This window comes from Hermetia illucens, chromosome 1, assembly GCF_905115235.1.
Source record: "Hermetia illucens chromosome 1, iHerIll2.2.curated.20191125, whole genome shotgun sequence".
NCBI lineage: Eukaryota > Metazoa > Arthropoda > Insecta > Diptera > Stratiomyidae > Hermetia > Hermetia illucens.
The window spans coordinates 218,816,685-218,837,058 of record NC_051849.1 but is presented as its reverse complement, the minus strand read 5'-3'; the positions used below and the strand labels follow the sequence as shown (position 1 = coordinate 218,837,058).

General features: G+C 46.4%; 2 protein-coding genes across 2 annotated transcripts in view; both read right to left on the bottom strand.

Annotated features, from left to right (window-relative positions):
* Positions 1 to 20,374, bottom strand: part of LOC119646278 (LIM domain transcription factor LMO4-B-like) — a 273,183-nt gene that overhangs the window by 218,814 nt on the left and 33,995 nt on the right. The gene's annotated exons all lie outside the window — the stretch shown is intronic.
* Positions 9,454 to 10,866, bottom strand: LOC119646277 (odorant receptor 2a-like). The gene is made up of 3 exons (XM_038046686.1): positions 10,117 to 10,866; positions 9,643 to 10,003; positions 9,454 to 9,579 (listed from the first exon to the last, which is right to left on the bottom strand). Exons 1-3 carry the CDS (start codon positions 10,839 to 10,841, stop codon positions 9,526 to 9,528), a joined length of 1,140 nt encoding a protein of 379 aa, XP_037902614.1. The 5' UTR covers positions 10,842 to 10,866; the 3' UTR covers positions 9,454 to 9,525.

Below are 20,374 nucleotides of genomic sequence, written 5' to 3'. Positions count from 1 at the left end.
ACCCACTAAATTATCTCATTTGACATTAATTATTAAATTCCTAATCAATTATTGTACTCGCAGCGCTTTTGAACGACGACGAAAACGACAAAACACAAGTATCCCATCATCATATAAAAGCCACTCTTGGCAATTCAAATTCCGAATAATTTACACCGAAATAAATTGAATCCATGCCGTCCGCCCACCCCCCCCCCCTTCCCTCGCAACTCTTAATATTGTACCCAGTGCCGTACTCAATTCCTGGCAACAGTCAAGGGCTATTGGGCGAAATTAATTAAAACTTTCCCCAACTAATTAATCGGACCCCACAGAAAAAAGACAAAGACGAGCGGAGAGGAAAAGTAGCAACAAAATTCGCCAACATTAATTGCATTTATTCACGGATCTTTTACCCGCCCCCTTCCCTGGGTCGGTCTGTGCTTTTTGCGTCCGCCGTGGTAAGTCTTTTGAGACACTCATTGGGAGAGCTCCAAGACAGTGGAATATTGGCGAAAGGGGTGCAAGTTGCGAACTAGTTCCCACCACTCATCAGACTTATGAAAACTCAACTCCGTGAGAGAAGAGACTTCAGAAGGCATTTCCATTCTCAAGGACTCACCGAGCCTGAATTCCATAAGCGTCGCGGAGTAGGCCCGAGGAAATTAATATCCCCCAAACCCGGTCTTTCTCAACGCGGTGCCTTCAGTTGAATTCCCTCTCTCCCGGAAAGTAAACCGAAAAATTTTTTTTAATTAGATACTCCACGTAGTGTGTTTGGCCTGCAAATGAAAGGACATTGTCTTGTTTTGCGGCGGATGCAGAGGAGCCCAGGAGAGGCGAAGTTACCTCTGAGCGAGTTTCGAAGCTCGGAGTAGTCAGGCCAGGCCGATTGTAATTATGGCAAATAAAAGTCCACTTAACCCATTCAGGATCATCGTCGTCGTCATCATTCCATCTTTGCTGGGGCCTTATCAAATGGAATGATTAATTTGCTCCATTTTTAAATAAAGTTGTATTATGCCGGAATATTGAAGTGGTCCGACGAATTCCTCCATAAAAAGGTCCTTGCAGAAATACCACGTCCTTGTGAATCCGCTAAATTTATCATTTAGTATCCAATTAATATTACTTTGGAGAAGCAGTGCTTCAAGGTTAATGCATAATTGAAACTGTTATTTGATTTAATTCGCATTTTTATTCAGGATCAAGAAGAATTTCTGAAGGAGGGCGGTCATCACAAAGGAGTTATTAAATACGGAGGACTATCACTCGCCGCTCCAATTCCTACGTCCTTAAGGCCTCAGCTCATCAGTCACTTTTGTTCGCACAATCATTATGATCTTTAGAGGAGTCCTTTTTGAGATAGTCAAAAGTTTGGCACGGTGCCCTACTTTGATCCTTAAGCCTAGTTATCACTGAAGTCACTCTTTCAGTGCAGAATTCGGAACAATCCGAGCTAACTCCCAGCGCTTTTATTCATTTTAGTGGAGGCAAATTTCGTCTGTTTGCATAGAAAGGAAGCTACTTGCTCCCACGGTCTGAAGTGTCCTTTCATTCGATCCTAGACCTAAGTGATGCAACCAATCCCAGTTCATCACGGATGCCATATACTTCCAAAAGTAACAAATAATTTCCATGTTTGCTCTGGCGGCCAGGAAACTTGAAAGGATATTTTCCTCAAGTGCAGCCAAATGAATCCCAGAATCTTGTCGTTTCGCTTCCTTAAAGGTAACAATAGGGTCACGCAGTCAAAGGAAATGTTCATAGCAAGAAGGAATGCTACGGAAGGAGTTTCCTTTAAAACTGTCCAAAAGAAAATGATTTAGAAATGTCCCTTTCCTGTGCAATCGCAATTAATTTGCATAAATTTACTATGTAACCTGAAACGTAGGACACTATCTTGTGAACAAGATTTTTTTGTGTAGATACCCCCCGCCCTGTTTTTTTGTTGTTCAGTGTTAATTTCTTTGCATTCAATTGGCTGGTACTGGTACCTATACATCATACGGAGTGCTGGACGTACGTCAACGATGGCCAGGTCGGCAAGGATAAGGAGAAATAGTTCGTCGAATTGAATTATCATCATCATCATCATCAACGGCGCAACAACCAGTATCCGGTCTAGACCTGCCTTAGTAAGGAACTCCAGGCATCCCGGTTTTGGCCCAGGTCCACCAATTCGATATCCCTAAAAGCTGTCCGGCGTCCTGACCTACGCCATCGCTCCATCTTAGGCAGGGTCTGCTTCGTCTCCTTTTTCTTCCATAGACATTACCCTTATAGATTTTCCGGGTGGGATCATCCTCATCCATACGGATTAAGTGACCCGCCCACCGTAACCTTTTAAGCCGGATTTTATCCACAATCGGACGGTCATGGTATCGCTCATAGATTTCGTCATTGTGTAGGCTACGGAATCGTCCATCCTCATGTAGGGGTCCAAAAATTCTTCGGAGGATTCTTCTCTCGAACGCGGCCAAGAGTTCGCAATTCTTCTTGCTAAGAACCCAAGTCTCCGAGGAATTGAAGTCATTTCAGTGCAAAAACAATTTGGAACCACGTCTTATGGTCAGACAGCCGCTACCGTTTTCAATCTAATTTGAGAGAAGAATAGTTTGCTTGTTTCGTTCCTCAGGGTCGTCTTTCGGCTGTCCCCATTTTGAAAAGTCCGTTCAACATTATGGTTTGCCTGACGAAGTAAGGTTTGACGCATTCCTTCTAACACTTACTACCAAACCCGTAACCAAATTGCTGCGGTATCCAATTCATTAACAGATACACTCGTTGGCCGGAATCGATCCCTCTTGTTGATCTGCAGATTCGGTCCCGCAGGCTTTTTATACTCAATTTTCATCCACTTTTCTTCTTGCTCTATGCAATAAGTTCAAAGAAAACCTTGGCAACTCCCCAATTTATTTTCGGGAACAACTCTTAAAATTCCCGAAGAGTCGTTTGCAGGCGATAGTTCTAGTATCGGCCCAACCCTCAAGGGTCGCTTACGATACGGGGTGTGATGCTCCCGAGGTGCCGGAGTGAGTAGTTCTGATCCTTAGCTGGCAATATACCTTCAACCTAGATAATAGCCTCGAGAATGCCTCTCGATGAAGAGCGAACCGCGAGTACCCGGGGCCATCGACAGCTCTCTGTCGACGTCGATATGAGCCTAGCTCTGCCAAGGTGGTAGTTGTGACGTGTATCAGGGGCCAGCCTCTTCGAGACCTTGGTCAGGTAGTGTGCATTGAACCGGTATTAGTAGACCGCGTTGCCCCGGGCAAGGGCTGATTCTTCCGTGAATTCCGGGATCAGCTAAACGTAGGCCTCAGGGAACTGGAACAAGGGTTGTGTCCCCGAGGGTACACCCGTTCCTGACTATTGCGGCCCGCTCCCTTGCAAACGATACGCTGGTAAGTTTTCCATGGTGAATAAACCAAAACTAACAAAAGAAAATCGACGAAAAAGCTGGGAAGGTGGATCAGCTGAATGCGTTTGGGCGCAGCACAAAAACGCGTTGTTCACCGCAGCAATCAGCTAAAGAGGCAGCGAGGACTAACATACCCGATGTCACACCGGGACGTCCAAATAAAGAGGAAGCCTTAACAAATGGCGCAGTTGACGGTGCGGGGAAGGCAACTTCAATACCCCGTTGTGTCCCTGTTCCAAAAAAGCCCCAGCAGAATCGCTAGTCCTGAGCAGGTGGATTTGGACACGAACCGATTGGAAGTGCAATCGACCGTCCTAACTAAAGCTGAACTGGAAAGGCTCACCAGGAAATGCTGGGCAATGGTGAAGCTGGCAACGTTCCTCCAGAGGAAAGTCAGCAAAGGCGTCAAAAACGGGCTGATGGAACTGGAGGAACTGGATCGCATCTCCTCCTACAGGGAAACGTGGAGGAAAGCAAAAGATGATTGGAAATCAGAAACCGCCGGACTCCCCACTAAGGCCGCTGCTTGCGAAAAATGGACCGCAGATAACCCAACTCCAAGTGAACTGAAGAAAAAGCGGAAAGAGGATGACGTGCCTGAAGGAGACTTTATCAAAGTAATTTCCAAGACCCAAAAAAAGAAGATGAAAAAAGATAAACGAAAACAACTGACTATGCCGACAGAGACCCGTCTGCCCAAAGACAAGGAGGCTGCCAATCAAAAGCAGAAAAGACGGGGAAACAAAGAAGGACTAAACCGTCGGCTCTGCTCATTAAGTTGACGGAAGGCAAAACATTTGCGGAAGTCCTTAGTGAAATCCGCTACAGAATGAAACCCCTTTCATTCGGGAAACGAGGGGTGGCGGAGTCCTCGTCGAACTGGGACCGAAGACGACTAGGAAAAGTACATTCTACCAAGCGGTCAAGGGGTTATCGGGGGAGGAGGCTCTTGTTTCTAGTCTAGAGCCCATGTGCTGTCTAGAAATACAAGATCTTGACTGCCTCACAGAAAAGGTCGAAGTGGAGGAAACCATAAAGCGTGAAGGTCCAGAGGTAACCAATGCCCGAATAGGCATCACCTCTGTAAATACTCTAGGCCAAAAACTCGCCGTAGTGGAAGTCCCCAAGCAAAATACGAGGAAACTACTTAGCAGCGGCAAAATCAAAATTGGATGTTTAGTACGAATTCGGATAGTCCTCACCAAGTGCTACAGGTGTTTGGGCTATGGACACACGTCAGTACCTTGCAAAGGACTGGACAGGAGAAAAGCATGCCGGAGATGCGGACAGGTAGGTCACTAATCGAAGACTTGGAATGAAAGCGAAAGTTGCGTTCTCTGCAGGGATCATGGCGCGTCTGGTGAGAGCGTCGCACACACTGCGGGCTGAGAACCATGTCCAATCTTTAGGATGGTACTGGAAAGGGCTAGGGCGCGAATTGCATGATCCGCATTTTACAAATTAACATACACCGGAGAGCAATCGCTCACCAGTTGCTAGCGCAATTGGCTGCGGATGTAAATGCTGATCATGTGCTAATCAGCGAGCGATACCGAAATAGGGACCCGGCTGCATGGCATCCCGATTTATCGTGTACCACTGCCACCTGAGTTCGGAATGACATTCAACTTCGTGTTCTTGCCTAAGACCGAGGGATTGGCTTTGTCAAGATTCGGTGTTTACGGGTAACGTTTTTTAGCGTTTACCTGACGCCGAATGAGATGATGCCGAATTTTCGGTTACGGCTTGATGCTCTGGAGGACACGTTTCTGTCACGGAGGGGCGAATCTTGGTAGGCGGTGATTTTAATGCTAGGGCCCTTGAATGCGGCATGCCTCAGCCGGCCTCCAGAGGGAAATGGATTTTGGAAATGGCGGCAAGAGCCAGTCTCTGACTTTTAAACATCGGGACCCCAGCCGCTCAAGCCTTCTATGTACTGATGAACAGCAGAAATTGCCGCCAATGAGGAGGAATGCGCCATAAAGGCATGGTATAGAGCCCTGCAGCGTGATAAATAAAAACAAAGCTCGCGGCTGGCGCAATCTGGTCAACGAATTGAATGAGGATCCGTGGGGACTTGGCTATAAGCTTGTTACTCGGAAAAGAGGGGCTCTGCAAAAGCGCAGCATACTAAATATCGACCCCCGACATCCTGTATGGGTCGATAACAATAGCGTGGAAAGCGTCGGGGATTGCCCCGTTTTTAGAATGAGAGAGCTCAAAGAAGCAGTTCTCACTTTGAAAAACAAGAAAGCGCCAGGTCCTGATGGCATCCCGGCGGAAGTCTACAAACTGATATTCCGCCAACGGCCAGACTTACCGGACTTCTGGAACGCTTCTTGCGATAGTTTGCTGAGGCTCGATATGCCCGAAGAATCGCGCTTGGTCGGTTATGCAGACGACGTTGCGGCACTTGTTGCCGGACGCACTGTTCAACAGGCGCAAAGCAAACTTGGCATATTGATACCATGAGTAACCGGGTGGACGACTGCTCATGGTTTCAGCCTTGCGGTGGTAAAAAACTGAAGTAGTGATTTTGACCAGAAAGAGAATCCCGACCCTGCGTCCCATATCGATCGGCGAGTTGATTATAGAGTCAAAACCAGCGAGTCGGCTGACGGTAAAGGTTGGGAGCCCTATATCTATTAGGAGACGTCTCCTCATGGGGGCAACGTAGTCGGTACTGCTCTATGACCCGGAGGTTTGGGCTGATGGCCTTGACAAGGAGGTGCATCGAAAGCGCCTTTCTCAAGTACAGAGGCGAGGAGTTTTGCGAGGGGCGTCTGGTTATCGCACTGTCTCAAAACCGGCGGTGATGCTGATCACGTGAGTGATACCTGTTGCCCTCCTTGCCAATGAAGGTAAAGCTATCTTCCGCCGTAAAGGTGAAAACTTGAGAGGAGTACGTTGACAGTCTTCACGAGCAACCACGGCCCGTTCTTCATGGGCACTTCACGAGTGGCAAATCTCTTGACAAAATGAGCCAAGGAGCACATGGACTGCGCGGCTCATTGACAGTTTGGACTCGTGTCTTACCTGGCTCATTGACAATTTGGACTCGTGTCTTACCTGGACAGGATTGGAAAGGCGCGATCTCTTGATAGTGTGTGTTCGCTAAACTAACAACTCCCTTTATCCCCTCTCCCATAGGTGAAAGGAATTTTCTGACTTGAAGGCTCCCAAAACCGGGAGAGCGGAAGGGCTAGCCCGAAGTAATGTGTCAAACGGTTCCAGGCTAGTTCTATAATGACAGAGAGGCCAAAGCCTAAGCAGTGAAAAGGAGAATCTTGATTTAGATATCAAACGAGTGCGATATTAGAAGAGGAAAAAAATACTGCGACATCAGGGAATGGCTCAAAAACATAATGAATGGCCAGTACCCAAGTGCGATTGTTACTACACCTTCACCACGTAAAAGCTTTGGCTGAGGTGTCGCGAGGGAAATTGCCAACCGTCACATTGGCTGGCTCAAGATTTCTGCATATACCAAGAGGCAATTTACCAGGATCAAAGGGCACGAGTTTGTACAATCCTGAAGTATATATGGCTTTCAGAGCTCTTGTCTATAGGCCTGGTAATGGAAGTCAACCATAATCCGATGCTAATTTCCAGGAGAGAACTCCCGCAAAGATATAACCTGATGGAGTTAGAACCTCTTCAGGCTGAAGACAGATTCCAAACGACTCGAGGCCTGGAGTCAGTAGTGAACTTGACATACGTGAGTGTCACTTTAGCCAGAAAAATTGGTTAGCGCTATATTCACAGTGACCACCAGGTAATTTGCATGAACACCAAGGGTGAATCAAGCTCGAAAACGAATCCTCGCAAAATGCCGGGTGGGTTGACTCTACTAGTAGGACTATGAAATCGCAAGTTTACGGGCCCCATGTTTGCGAACAGGGACGCATCACCAGAGGCATAGTGGAAAACTCGGAAGTAATCGTCTACGGGAGGGGCATAGACATAGGCGGGGTCGCTTTAACGAAAAGATTTGCAAACGAAAAAGGAACTACTTCAGACAATTGTGCGGAGATACCAAACCTGCAAAAAGCAACTCAGGTGGCATGACCAAGCTCTCTGAAAGAAATTCTTGTATTCTGTTTCCTCAGCACTAAAAAAGAGGAGGACAAATTGTGGTCGGGGTCAACGAGTGCATGGTATCCTCAGTTACCGATGGGGAACCGCTGGAAATATGTGGTAAGATTGGATCGTATCTCTAACATAATCTTGAAGCAAGCAGTGTAGACAACTTCCGACCTTTTCGCGAATCCTTTCTGTATCCGACATCAAATCACCAAAAGGCCGGCCGAAACAACGGTGGCTTGATACGTTGGATGGGGATTTAAAAGCCTCGCAATTGCATTCAGATCAGCCATTTGATTGAACCAAATGGCGAAACCGATCACGAGCCGATCCCGCTTGTAAACGGGGCAAAGACTAAAGAAAAAGAAGTAGCGAATCTAGCTAAAGACGCACTGAATACTGGTGTCTCCTGTATTGCGTTGGCAGTGGATGTCAAAAATGGATCGATAAAAATATTCCTGGGGATTTGAGGAGTCTGGCCGAGAATTACTTCTTAAAGAAAATTCTCTGCTTCGGAAATGAGCCTACGATTGTCGGCTATGCCGATGACCTGGCTATAGTTGTTAAAGAAAAGCCAGGAGATGTGGAAGCCTACGCTACGGAGACAATGAGAACGGTAAAGTAATGCTTGGAAAAGCTCGAGATGACCCAGCGTATCAGAAAACGGAAACGGTCTTAATAACAAACCGCAGGAAGAAGAACACTGAGAAGACGGAGGACGGTGAATATACGATCGTCTCTAAGGTAGCTGTCAAATACCCAGGGGTGATGATTGACACCGAACAGAACTTTGGGAAGCAGCTCGAATATGCTTTTCAAAAGGCAGCTAGTACCATTGTTACACTTGCAAAAATATTACCGAATATTGGTAGGCTGAAACACTATAGAAGATTGCGTTTAGGCAGGGTGATGCTATCCACTCTGCTTTTTGGTACCCTATTCTCAGAGGAGGAAGCAGGAGAATCCGGTTTACTGGCTGACGACTCTGGGGGTTCGCAGTACACCACAATAGATGAAGCGATCAAAACACAGTCGATAAGGAAATCGAGTATACTGTATCATGCACATGGAGGCGCAAAAAAATGCCGGAATGCGACAAAGGCAGAGTCATACGATCTCTGACAATGCTGATGGGATGAGTCGTCGAAGGGTCGACGGACAGACAGGGACATTACCAACATTTGAGATGTGATTTGAACGGAGACAAGGAGAAACCAAATACCGCATTACCCAGTTCCTCACAAGGCTCGGTGGTTGTACTATCTGAACCTAAACTGAGCACCTGAAAGGAGCGTGAGTCCAGGGATTAGAGCTGCCAAGATACGGAGGTTGAAAGAGGACTAGTTTACAGTTTTCTTACCAATTGTGGTTCTCAAAGAACGAAAAGGACGAGTGACCAAAGGCACACCATAATGGTCGGTGAGACTGGGACTGGAGAAGTCAGGGGTAACTTTTAGTGTCTCTCAAATAAAAGAAATAGAACCCATTGATATACTTTGGTTACACTCTCACGACACCGAAGAGTCAAAGATCTTGAGGGAGTAGTCCAAGATTAGACATGTCATCTGGTACCCACTTCCTTGCAATAAGAGCTCATGGAAGCTGCCAACATAAGCTCTCCCACCATGACTTAGACTTACTCCTGCAATGACACGAAAGAGGAAGTAGTGCACTTCAGAGTCCCACCATCTCACATCGTTGGAATTCTTATCCAAGTTTAAAAAAGTCGGGATCAGCAATATCGTTGCCGAAGATCGTGTGCAGCTTCTTAGGACCTGTCCTCGTCCTTGCAAGTTTGACGAACCTTAGGGTATGACCCCTTTTAGTTACGTTTCCCGACTAGCATGGAATGGACTGTTGACCTTCAGCACAAAGGGAACTGGGTATATAAAGACAATGAAGAAATTTGAACAAACATATCACTTTTATTGCATTAATTTTTGTCCTGCCTACAATTGCAATATTTATAAAACTTGTGCCCCTCCTACGTAGAAATGGTGCCAATAAACTTTGCCAGAAAGTTTTACATAATCCAGTATTCAGTTTTGCATTGTATTCAGGAGAGCGAAAAGCGAATACGAAAACTTCATCACCTAGAAAAAAAAAAGTCCTTAAAGTTGTTCCTGCATCCCAGACCATCCTATCCAATTTCTTACCGATACAAACGTCGCCAAGGATATGTCCACCAAATTTCCAACCTTTGCAATTTTTGGCGCTTGCGAGTTTTGCATGAATATAATCAGAGCCCTTTTAAACTTGGGATCCTGGTCCACCCAATTGCATGAGAATAAGTGAGTTATTAGACGATCGCTTTCACCTATCAGTTCCTCGCCGAAGTAGCAAGGACCAAACATCTCCAGCGTTACCGCCCAAGCGTAGATAGCAGAGTATGCCTTGTGCGTAGCATCCACTTCGAAAAATACCACGGAGACCGCAATAAGGCACAAATTTATGCCAGTCGAAAGATATTGTACGAACATAGGAATGGATATGTGGCTTACTACACTTGCAAATACCCTGAAATAGATGGATCAGTTTAACTGTCAAAAATAATTTGGTAGATTTGATGTCCTCCAAGGACATCAAATCTGCCAGAGAGAGTTTCAAAATTCACCAAGTTCGGCAATCACCTTTCAATTTTCTTATGATACACAATGCATTTTATCAGCGCGGCGTAGTTCTCCCGGTGATTTTTTGGCGTTCCTGGTTTGAAATCCATCAAAGCAGCCTCCAAAATACGATAATGGCCCTGGAGAGCAATGAACAGCATTGCTGGATACGAATCATTCGTGGTATTCGCAAGGATCTCCAAGCCAACACCTATAAGCTGATAAAAAAACACCACAAAAAGCCCCATTCTCGAACTCTCCCAATCGATTAGGTACCAGCCAGGATAAAGGACATTTCCCCTGGTCAGCTGATACACCATCGTTGAACCGCAAGAAAGCCAAACTAGTGTAGAAACAAATGAGTAAAACTTGAACATCACATGAGCCTCGTTGAGAGTCTCCTTTAGGCGCGTCTTCTGAACAGGAGTCGTTGCAAAAGTGTCCAGTTCATCCATGGTTCTTTCGATCCTCTTTAGGGTGTTCGTTTGCCAGAATACAGAGATCCATTTTGAGGTGCAAGTTAAACTTTTGCTGGTGATCGCCAAGTTCCCGATTAACGCTTCAATGTCTTCTATGAAGAAAATCCCGAGAGTCAACGTCAAGGAGTAGCCAAATGTGATGAAAAAGCAATATGTGAAGGAGTACAGGAAGTAGGCGAATCGCTTGGTCTTCGGGAAATTCATTCCACAGAAAAACCACACAACCCAGTTGTATTTTAAACAGTCCGCAGAATGAAGGTCCTCCATTATGATGAATGCTATTCGCGAGAAAACTTACACAGTACACTGACGCCTCTGCTGAATCTTGAGCCTTTTTATGGAGTATTCCTTGAGGGATACGTTTTGAAGGCGAAGACAGAGGGGTGTCAAAAAAGGCTTTGTTTGGGTCAAAACATATAAATGGATTTGGATCGATTGATTTGATTTTAATTGACAACAATGCTATTTTCTTGCGCAATTTGCGGATGTAACTGAGCAGTTCTTAGTATAATTCATTTCTAATGACTGAAAAGACAGATGCATAGGTTCCATGTGCAGATGTCCTTTCCCAGGGATGTGGGGCACATTAAGTGCAAATTTGCCTAGTCTATAAATCAAACCAGCAGAAGCACCCTTTCTCCATGAAAATATCCTTCTAGTATTGCAAATAATACCCAACATAAACGTGTTACCTCCTAAGGAAAAAAAACCCTTCTTTGATTCCAAATTAGATTCATTAATTCAGGATCCTCCCCCATAGAAACATTAACAACATCTTCGGTACATCCTAATTACAAAACCTATTAAGCGCAAAAAATAATTACTATCCAGAATTTTCTGAGAACTAGCTTTGCCCAAAGAAGCAGCTTCCAGGAACCATGCAAAAGGACATGCAGAGGGTTGGGGACGAAAAGCAGTTAAAGACAATTAAAGTCGGTTTAAGTGTATTTAAATATCATTAAGCTATTTTGCAAACGACATCGACTATGCCGTAATGGCGCCAGTAGAGAATATCCAATTATATGAAAATTCAATTAGAGAAGTTGTCCGTAATGATGGGGTTGCCCGAGAGCTGTATGAGTCCTTTCGAAACATAAACATCCCGGCGCCCCGGCTCATATACACATTTGACTTTCGATATAAGGATAAGCATGCAAGAGACATATTTGCGAATTTCAAACGAAGGAAATTTTCAGCTTATTTGAATCTTTTATGATACCTCGTAACATTAGATACAATTTGGCGAATAAGGAGTTCTGAAGGTACCAGCTTGAAAATGAGTCTACGGAACCAGGTGCTGTTGTAGTGGGTACTCAGTAGAACTTGCTTCCACAATTGAAAACGACCCTGCATTAAAGGGCTATCTTCAATCATTAAAGCAGTTCCAAACTCTTAAAAAAGGATTCTCCTCCAGGAAACAGGACGAAGCTGAACAGACGGTTCCAAACCGGAACTAAATCCAATTATACCTTGAATAATTATCCAATCGTCACGCATCAACATTTATAACATATCCTTCAACGAAAGTTGAGTAAATGATTTACATTCCTTCCCACAACTTCCTGGTACTTGCTCCGGAAACATTCCAATTCCGTTGTGTTCAGCATGTAATTGCACTAATGATGGTACCCTCCATGATTTTAATAATATATCACAGGAGTCCTGGAGGTTGAGTGGGTCATATTCCATGTAAACAAATTCAGTGTACATCTGATATCGGAAGTACAATTTTAATTGCGGTTTTCTAATTGCAAATGCTTCAACTTGGTCTTCCCTGGAGCAGGATACTGAAAAAGTCCTTGCTACATTATAGATTTTAGCGGGACCTTGAAGCAGGTACCAGGAAAGCTCATCCCACTGACAGGGACCCGTTTTCCTGGTAGTCAGTCGAATCTGGCGAAGGATGAACCGAAGCAACAACCTAAGGACGTTCTTCCTGCACTGGAAAAAAATGCTAATTGGACCCCAACCCAAAGTGAAAGAGCATACGCCTAGACCTGCGAAGCCAATGGGGAGCTTGGTCTGCAGTAAGCCGACTCTGGATACGTTGACCACCTTACGTTTCGAGTAAGACCCTTATCCTTGTGGCCGGGCAAGCTAAGGTAAGATAAGGCCCCCGCCTTCGGACGAGAACACTACAAATACCAAACAGATCGCAGACAGCCTATTGCATTGTGAACTGAAAAAAACGGAAGGAGGAAGGGACATCCGAAGGAGACTTCACTCAGGCAAAAACACATCGCGTCATCAGAAAACCCTCTGCCTAAAACTAAGGCGGACACGAAAGACGGCGCAACAAAAGAAAAGGTGGGGGGACGAAGGAGGACTAGACCGCCTGCTCTATTTAGTAAGCCGACGGCAGACGAGACTTTTGCGGAAGTCCTCAGTCAAATCCGCTACAAGATTAAACCCGAAGATAGCAAAGCAAAAGTGTCTTCTATTCGTAAAATGAAGGATGGTTACGTCCTAGTCGAACTAGGCCGAAGGCAACAAATAAAGTTACGTTCTATGAAGCAGTCAGGGGGTTTCTGGGAGAGTAAGCTTTGATTTCCAGCCTGGAACCCACATGTTCTCTCGAAATCCGAGACCTTGATTGCCCCACAGAAAAGAACGAAGTAGAAGAGACCATCAAACGCGAATGTCGGGAAGTAAACAATGCCTGGATTGGTATCACCTCTGAGGACTCCCGAGGCCAAAAACTCGCTATGGTGGAAGTTGCCGAAGAATACGCGAGAAAGCTTCTAAACAGCGGAAAAATAAGAAATGGTTGGGTAGTCTGTAGCATCCGAATCCGGACGGCCTCAACCAAATGTTACAGATCTTTGGATTATGAGTACACATCTGCAACCTGTGAAAGACCTGACAGAAGAGCAACATGCCGTAAATGCGGTCAGTCAGGCCATATATTGAAAACCTTCAATGAAAAGGAAAGCTGCGTCCTATGCAGGGACCATGGGGTGCCTGATGAAAATGTTGCGCACACTCCAGGTTCAGGGCGGTGTCCAGTCTTCATAGCAGAATTGGAAAGAGCTAGGACGCGATCAACACAATTCGCATCCTACAAATCAATATGCACCGCAGTGCAACCGCTCACGAGTTGCAAGCGCAGTTCACTGCGGGATCAAAACTGATTTAGTACTCATCAATCAGCAGTACCGCAATAAGGACCCAGTTTCATGGCACCCTGACATATCAGGTGCCATATGGATTCGGGTACGGCACCCTCCTTAGAGTTTTTACCCAAGGCCGAGGGGACGGCTTTGTCTGGATTCGGTGTCCGGGGATAACGTTTTTCAGTGTCTATCTTACGCCAAATGAGACGATGCCGGACTTTCGACGCAGGCTTCATGCTTTGGAGGAAGCAATCTTAAGCACGGATGGGTGGATCCTGGTCGGGGGTGACTTCAATGCCAGGGCACTTAAATGAGGCATGCCTCCCACAGACTCCAAAAGGAAACGAATGCTGGAAATGGCGACGAGAACAGGACTAGTAGTTCTAAACACCAGATCCACCCCAACGTTCCGGCACCCAAGCTGCGAGGGAAGCATTCGCGACGTAACCTTCGCGTCGGAATTACTTGTGTCGCTGGTGGACGGGTGGCGAGTCCTGGAAGAGTTCTCGGCAAGCGACGATCAATACATTGCCTTCGAAGTGGTGGACACAAACTCTCGGTGTGCGCCACCCCGGCGCACTTTCTGTGCATGGTACGTTACGAAAGTGAACACCTAGAGGTTAGCCGAAACTCTTGGAACAGGTGAGGCCGCACTGGATGGTACTCCTGGGGGTGGTGACGCTGCAACCGACATTATCGTAAATTCAGTTATGAGCCTGGAGGGAATCGAGACGTGGCCAACCTTCTATGTATTGATGGACGGCGGAAATCGCAGAGCTCCGGAAAGAGTGTCACAGGCTCCGCCGCTTAACATAACGTCTAAGCGACCGGGAGGAGGCATGTACCGTACGGTACACAGAGTACAAACTAGCCAAAAAGAGACTCCGCAGCGCAATAAACGAAAGCAAAGTTCGCTGCTGGCAGTATCTGGTCGACGAGGAGAATGGGAACCCGTGGGGACTCGGTTACAAACTGGTAACTCCAAAAATCGGGGCTCTGCCAAAACCCTGTTCACTTAAGCCCGAGCAGATGGACTACATTGTACGGGCACCCCGTATGAAATGATAACGTCGGTGCGAAGAGCGTGAAGGACCGATCACTTTTCTCTATAAAAGAGTTGAAACAGGCGCTTGCCTGAATGAGGGCATTTTCCCTGTTCGTTGGAAGGTGGCGAGGTTTGCGCTGATCAAGAAAGAAAAAGGCCACCCCGAGTTGCCGTCTCCATACCGCCCACTATGTATACTTGACACTGCTGGAAAAGTGCCTGAAAAACTTATCAAAAGTAGAGTCGTTGAAGCGATACGCGTGGATGCCGTTCGACGAGCGGAGGCACATAGCTGTCGAACTCGACCGGTGGTGCTCTTCGTAACGCTTGACGTCAGAAACACCTTTAATTCGGTAAGATGGAGAGACATTCTAGGCACACTAGACAATACTTTCCACGTGCCCAACGATCTCTTACGGATATTGAGGGACTATCTGAAGAACACTGTTTCCTGCTGGTCAGAGGAGGATGGAGGGCACGTCGACAGCACAGAGATCCACCCCAGGGCGGGACCTCTGGAACGCTACCTATGATAGTCTACTTAAACTCAACATGTCAAAAAAGCCGCACCTGGTCCCCCTGGCAGTGTGAGACAACGAGACTGCCAGGGAGACGTAAGCCCCCGCGGACACTTTGCACAGATGCCCCAGCCAAGTTTGAAATGAAGCTCCAACGAAATTTCCAAGATCTCTGAATCTCTCGCAGTTCGACGTCGCCTGTGTAGTTGGTGGTCGACCCACCTGTAAACGAGAAGAGCTTGGTGAGGCCTACATTCGACAGTTAAACAGCCTAACTACCAGTATTGTCAGCGAAACTCATTTTGTGAAAGTTGTCGAGGTTCCTATGCCAATCATGACCTCCTAACTGCGAAGCTGCTCGATAATTTTCCCCGACAGTAACACCTAGTTTGAATCACCTCACAACAGGCAACTTACAACGTACAAATATCAATACCTTTTTCGCTAAACAGGACCAAAACCAACTTGGGAAGAAGACTCCAAGAACAAGGTAACCATAGCTGGTGCACCAAGTATGATGACATAACAAAACTGTCCTTTATAATCTCAAAAATGCTTTTCATTGTTATCTCCAGTTCATCTGGATCGTCGGCTTCAGTGACCATCCAACAAAGGAAGCACTCATTACTACTTCGCTGGTGTACCTGCCATCTTTCTGGAAAAATGAAAAGCATGGTACGTTAAGGTCTTTCGCAACCATAAAATACGCTTAGGCCAGGTGGCCTCAGATTGCAGTTCAAGAAGTTCAAACCAACTTGATTTAGCATCAACAAGTCTCGTATCCTTCATCATATAAGAACGCTCGCTAATCCAATCTATGATAGCAAGTTAGCACCAATGCAAACTAACCCCTCACGGTTGAATCATCATCAAATCTCTCCCCCCCCCCTCCTCCGGGGTACATTTATGTTGCAACTATTCTAAAGAGACAATCGCAGGTATGAGAGGAGTGCGATGGCTAAGATGATGGGGGCATCAGTTTCAGGACCTCGACATCGCGTCCTGGGTTCGAATCCCGGCTATTGTCATGTATGTTTGTGATTCTTTAAAGGGGATGGTACAATGGGCCTACTAAACTCCTGAGTGCGGGAACTACGCCCCCTCCCTTAAAAACTATGAAGGACAGGATCAGAGAGTAGTGCTCGAGGCTAGTTCGAAAGTCAGCTTGGCAATCCAATTGGTGACTTCGAATCAGTGGGTGCCAAAGCGGAGTTGATTATCGAAAGTAATTCCTAGGCCCTCAGTGGAGTTCTGGTATGATAAGAAATATTCGTCAAGAGGGTAGGAAAAAGTGGGTGAGAATCTTGACGTTTAGTGCTAGCAGAGTGCCATTGAACCAGGATGTCTAGGTTTGGTTGTCCATAAGCGACGGTCTAGCAGAAAACAGCCTAAGGTCGACGACAAGCAGAAGCTGGCAAAAAATGAAAACAATACGGGGCCTAAAATCGAGCCTTGTGGTTGCCAAGAAGGGGGCAGAATGTGCCGCATCTAGACTAGCTATTTGACTGAGGTACGGACCATTTTTAAAAAAGCAAGGTTTCCGGAAAATAGACACTTTTGCCTAACAGTTGGTTTTAGACGAAGGTTTTTGTAGATTTCAGTGGTGAACCAGACTGGGAAGAGGGGGATAACAAGGAAAGAGATTTAAGAGAATGGTATAGAGGATACTGAGTGCTTGGTTGTACTTTAATAAAGGGAGAAAACGGATCCAGCTGATAATCACAAAGGCTTAGTTCAGGCCTTCGAAATTCGCCTTGCAGAACTTGGGAGTCTTGGACAGATTAGGGGAGTTGAGTCGGGTGGTCTGAACATCAGATTCGAGATCAGGATAATGGAAGTTAGCGTAAGAGAGAGCATAAGGGGTTTGGAAAAAGCGACGCACCGGCAAATTGGTGAGAATAAGGGATTTCTGAGAAGGTTGATATGGAAAGCAGTATAGGTATTCATCAAAATGGATACATCAGACCGGGGGTGGGAGGAGTTACTGCGAAGAGGTGGAATGGCGGCTGCATTAGGCCAAAAGAGTTTGAAGTAGTCTCATAGGACGAAAGGAAAAGAGGAGCACAATCGTGTTATGGCTTCTGAAAATCTCTCGTAAAAAATCTTCGTACAGGTTAGGGATTTGAGGCAGATAAAACATACACAGGATATAATAAAAGGACATCCATTTGGCGTAATGGCTCGTAGCGTCATAGAATCGCAGGGGAGAGAAGGACGAGGAAAATATAGTTTCAGCGCAGATAGGAGACTTAACAGCTATCAGGGTGCCTCCTCAAGTTGACCTACCTAGTGCAGCGCAGTCTCTGTTGCAACAAAGCACAGAGTAATTTTTGAGGAGCTTGAAATCCAAAATTCTGCCATCCAGCCAGGTTGCAGCCAAAAGGAGGAACGTGCAACAACGTCGAAGTCCTTCGGATATGTCACTTTGAAGGAGGCTATCATTCGGTCGAGAAGGCCATCAGCTTTACACTCGATAGTGGTGATGGAATTGAGTTGCTCTTGCCTTTCATGTAAGCAAGACCGTTGTCCAAAATGGTGGTGGAAACTAGCCTCGATACCAATTGCAGAGGGCTGTATGGGTGAAAAGACTCCAAGATAACGCAGGTGTAGCCAGTTCAGCGCCAGCAGGACGATCAGTGGTGCTGCGTATCGCAGCCAATGCTAATTTGGAAGCGTGTCCGTCCAATGCAAAGCGGTGGTTGGGCATAGTTTATATCGGGCCGGCTCCATCCATAGTCTATGGCAGCCAAAAGAGGTGATTTGTCGGCCAAGGCGACTTAACTTAACAACAGGCTATCTGTCTTGCAAGGAATGGGCGTCACAGAAGCAAAGGCTACACTGGTGCCCAATGAAGCAGCAGCGGACAATGTGGTAAAAGAGGCTGCTTAAGGCCCTTAAACCGCCGAAAACTAAGACAAGATGACCGAAGCACACAGAAAGGCGGGAAAAATCCATTTTTTTACATGCCTGGAGTATTAGGCAAAGCACATCATGTACTTGCTATATCGGAAAAAACATAACTCAGAAAAGAAGGTGAAAAGAAATCAGAAGTTGATCGCGATGAAAGTACGTCTAACACATTCGAATGTCAAGGATATGGCAACCAAGCATGTCTCCTTGACCCACGTCATCTCCTTCACCCGAAACAGGCTGCAAAATAACATCGAGGACGCTCCAGGTGAAGGTCACTATGTCGAAGATCGGCAACAACGGCACAAAGGACAGTTAGCACGCCTACAAATGTACGCCCCGTGATATTTTCTGGAACCTTTCCAGAAAAGATTTGGGTATGCCTTGTAGCTTCTGTACACTGGTCCTTATTGAGTCCCCCGACGCAATGATGACCGATTATACGTCATAGTCGGCATACCTTGAACTGGCTTGTCTTCTGAAAGATGTGTTCCGTCAAACCCAGCATCTTAGCGGTCTCAATCAACCGCTCTGCAGAGCGAGGTCCTAACATCATCACCACTAGTACCGCAATTTGCATTGTTTCTTTCAATTACTAGTGATGTTAAACCGCATCCCTCCATCATCCAAACTGAACACAACCCTCAAAAGCAAGTGCTCTAAAAGGGCTTTGTTCTGCATGGTTTCATGCTGCAGGAGCAGGAAGGAGTGATTGGTTTCTGCGACAACAGTGACCGTTCATAATCCACTACTACCGGGACTGCCAAACTTTGAAATAGATAAAAAAAAGCGAATAAGGAAATTAAAGGTCAAAATTCGATGCTATCTTACTCTTCCGTAGCATGGGGTCGAGCAGTGCACTGCAGGATATACTAACGCGGAATGTAGTTCCCTGGCGCAAACCTATCTATCTTTGAGAGTGATCTGTCTTTCCTCTAGGTTGATATGTGGCCTTCCAGGAGCTAAGCCTCTAGTCTATCAAGACCGTTAGTAAGCGGTGGTAGCCACACCCTGTACGAGGTGACCCTACTATTAGCAAAACGCTGCGGATCTAAACTGGGGAGTCAAAAACACCTTCCCCTATCCAGAGTGTCATGTGATTTTGGCTAACGAAGGTGCTGTAAACACCTTCCAGAAATGGGGGTCAGGCTAAGTTGTGGACCTGACCTTTGTCAGCCCTTCGCTGGCGCGTGGTATGCCCTGGTGCGTCAGCGAACGCTACACCCACAGCGATCACCAGGCAATCTTCTTTGAGACATGTGTCGAGCCTCAGGGCAAAGAGCAATCATGCCCGAAACCGAAAAAGATTTCAGGCTAGTCTGCAAAATCTTTTGATGAGCAAACCTTCATAGAGGTGTGATTAGATCAACCTGATAAAGCAGGCGCCTCTACGGAAAGAGCCGTCCATCTGGCTCAATACATCACTAAAGCATGTGACGCGTCCATGCCTAGGAGGTGCTCATTCCCCCGTAGAAGATCGAACTACTGGTGGAATGATCAGCCTGCCATCGAGCCAGAAGAGCGGTCCAGAGGGCGGTAGGTAGAGTCGATCAAGGGCAGAAAGAGTGCGCCTACAAGGCAGCTCGCAAAACCCTCAAGCTCGCCATCCAGTGAAGCAAGAGGAAATCCTTTAAGGAGCTCTGCTCAGAAGCGGACGTAAACCCGTTGGGGAGAGCTTATGGAATCGTGATTGGACGATTCAGAGGCCGTTCATCTCCGCAGATCACGTCTCCCACCCTCTTGCTGAAAATCATCCAGGGGTTAATCCCCCAGCAAGAGGAGAGCACCAGCACATCCCAACCACCTCTGAATGTGATGGGATCCCGCCAGTCACCATAGACGAGCTGCTGGAGATCTGCGGTAGAATAGGAGACAATAAAGCGCCGGACCTGGACGGATTACCGAATAAGGCCCCATGTCTTTGGACACGGTGGGGAAAATGTTAGAGCGGATAATCTATAATAGATTACTCCCGGTTGTTGAGAGTCAAGGCGGCCTTTCAAATCGGCAGTATGGCTTCCGAAAAGCCAGATCAACCATTGATGCCATTAAATTGGTTACTGGCTTGGCCGAAGATGCAATCCACGGAAAGGGTAGTACCAGCAAATATTGCGTGGCAGTAGCCCTGGACGTGAAAAATGCATTCAATTCGGCCAATTTGAATCTAATTCGCAAATCCCTAGTGAAGGTTGGTGTTCCCGCCTATCTCGCTGC

Bases quoted from the DNA above. Each gene is read 5' to 3' on its own strand.
- LOC119646277 (XM_038046686.1), bottom strand. From the start codon at position 10,841: ATGGAGGACCTTCATTCTGCGGACTGTTTAAAATACAACTGGGTTGTG. The intron at 10,004-10,116 runs GTGATTGCCGAA...CATCTATTTCAG, and splicing joins TATCATAAGAAAATTGAAAG to GGTATTTGCAAGTGTAGTAA. The intron at 9,580-9,642 runs GTAAGAAATTGG...TTTTTTTTCTAG, and splicing joins CCTTGGCGACGTTTGTATCG to GTGATGAAGTTTTCGTATTC.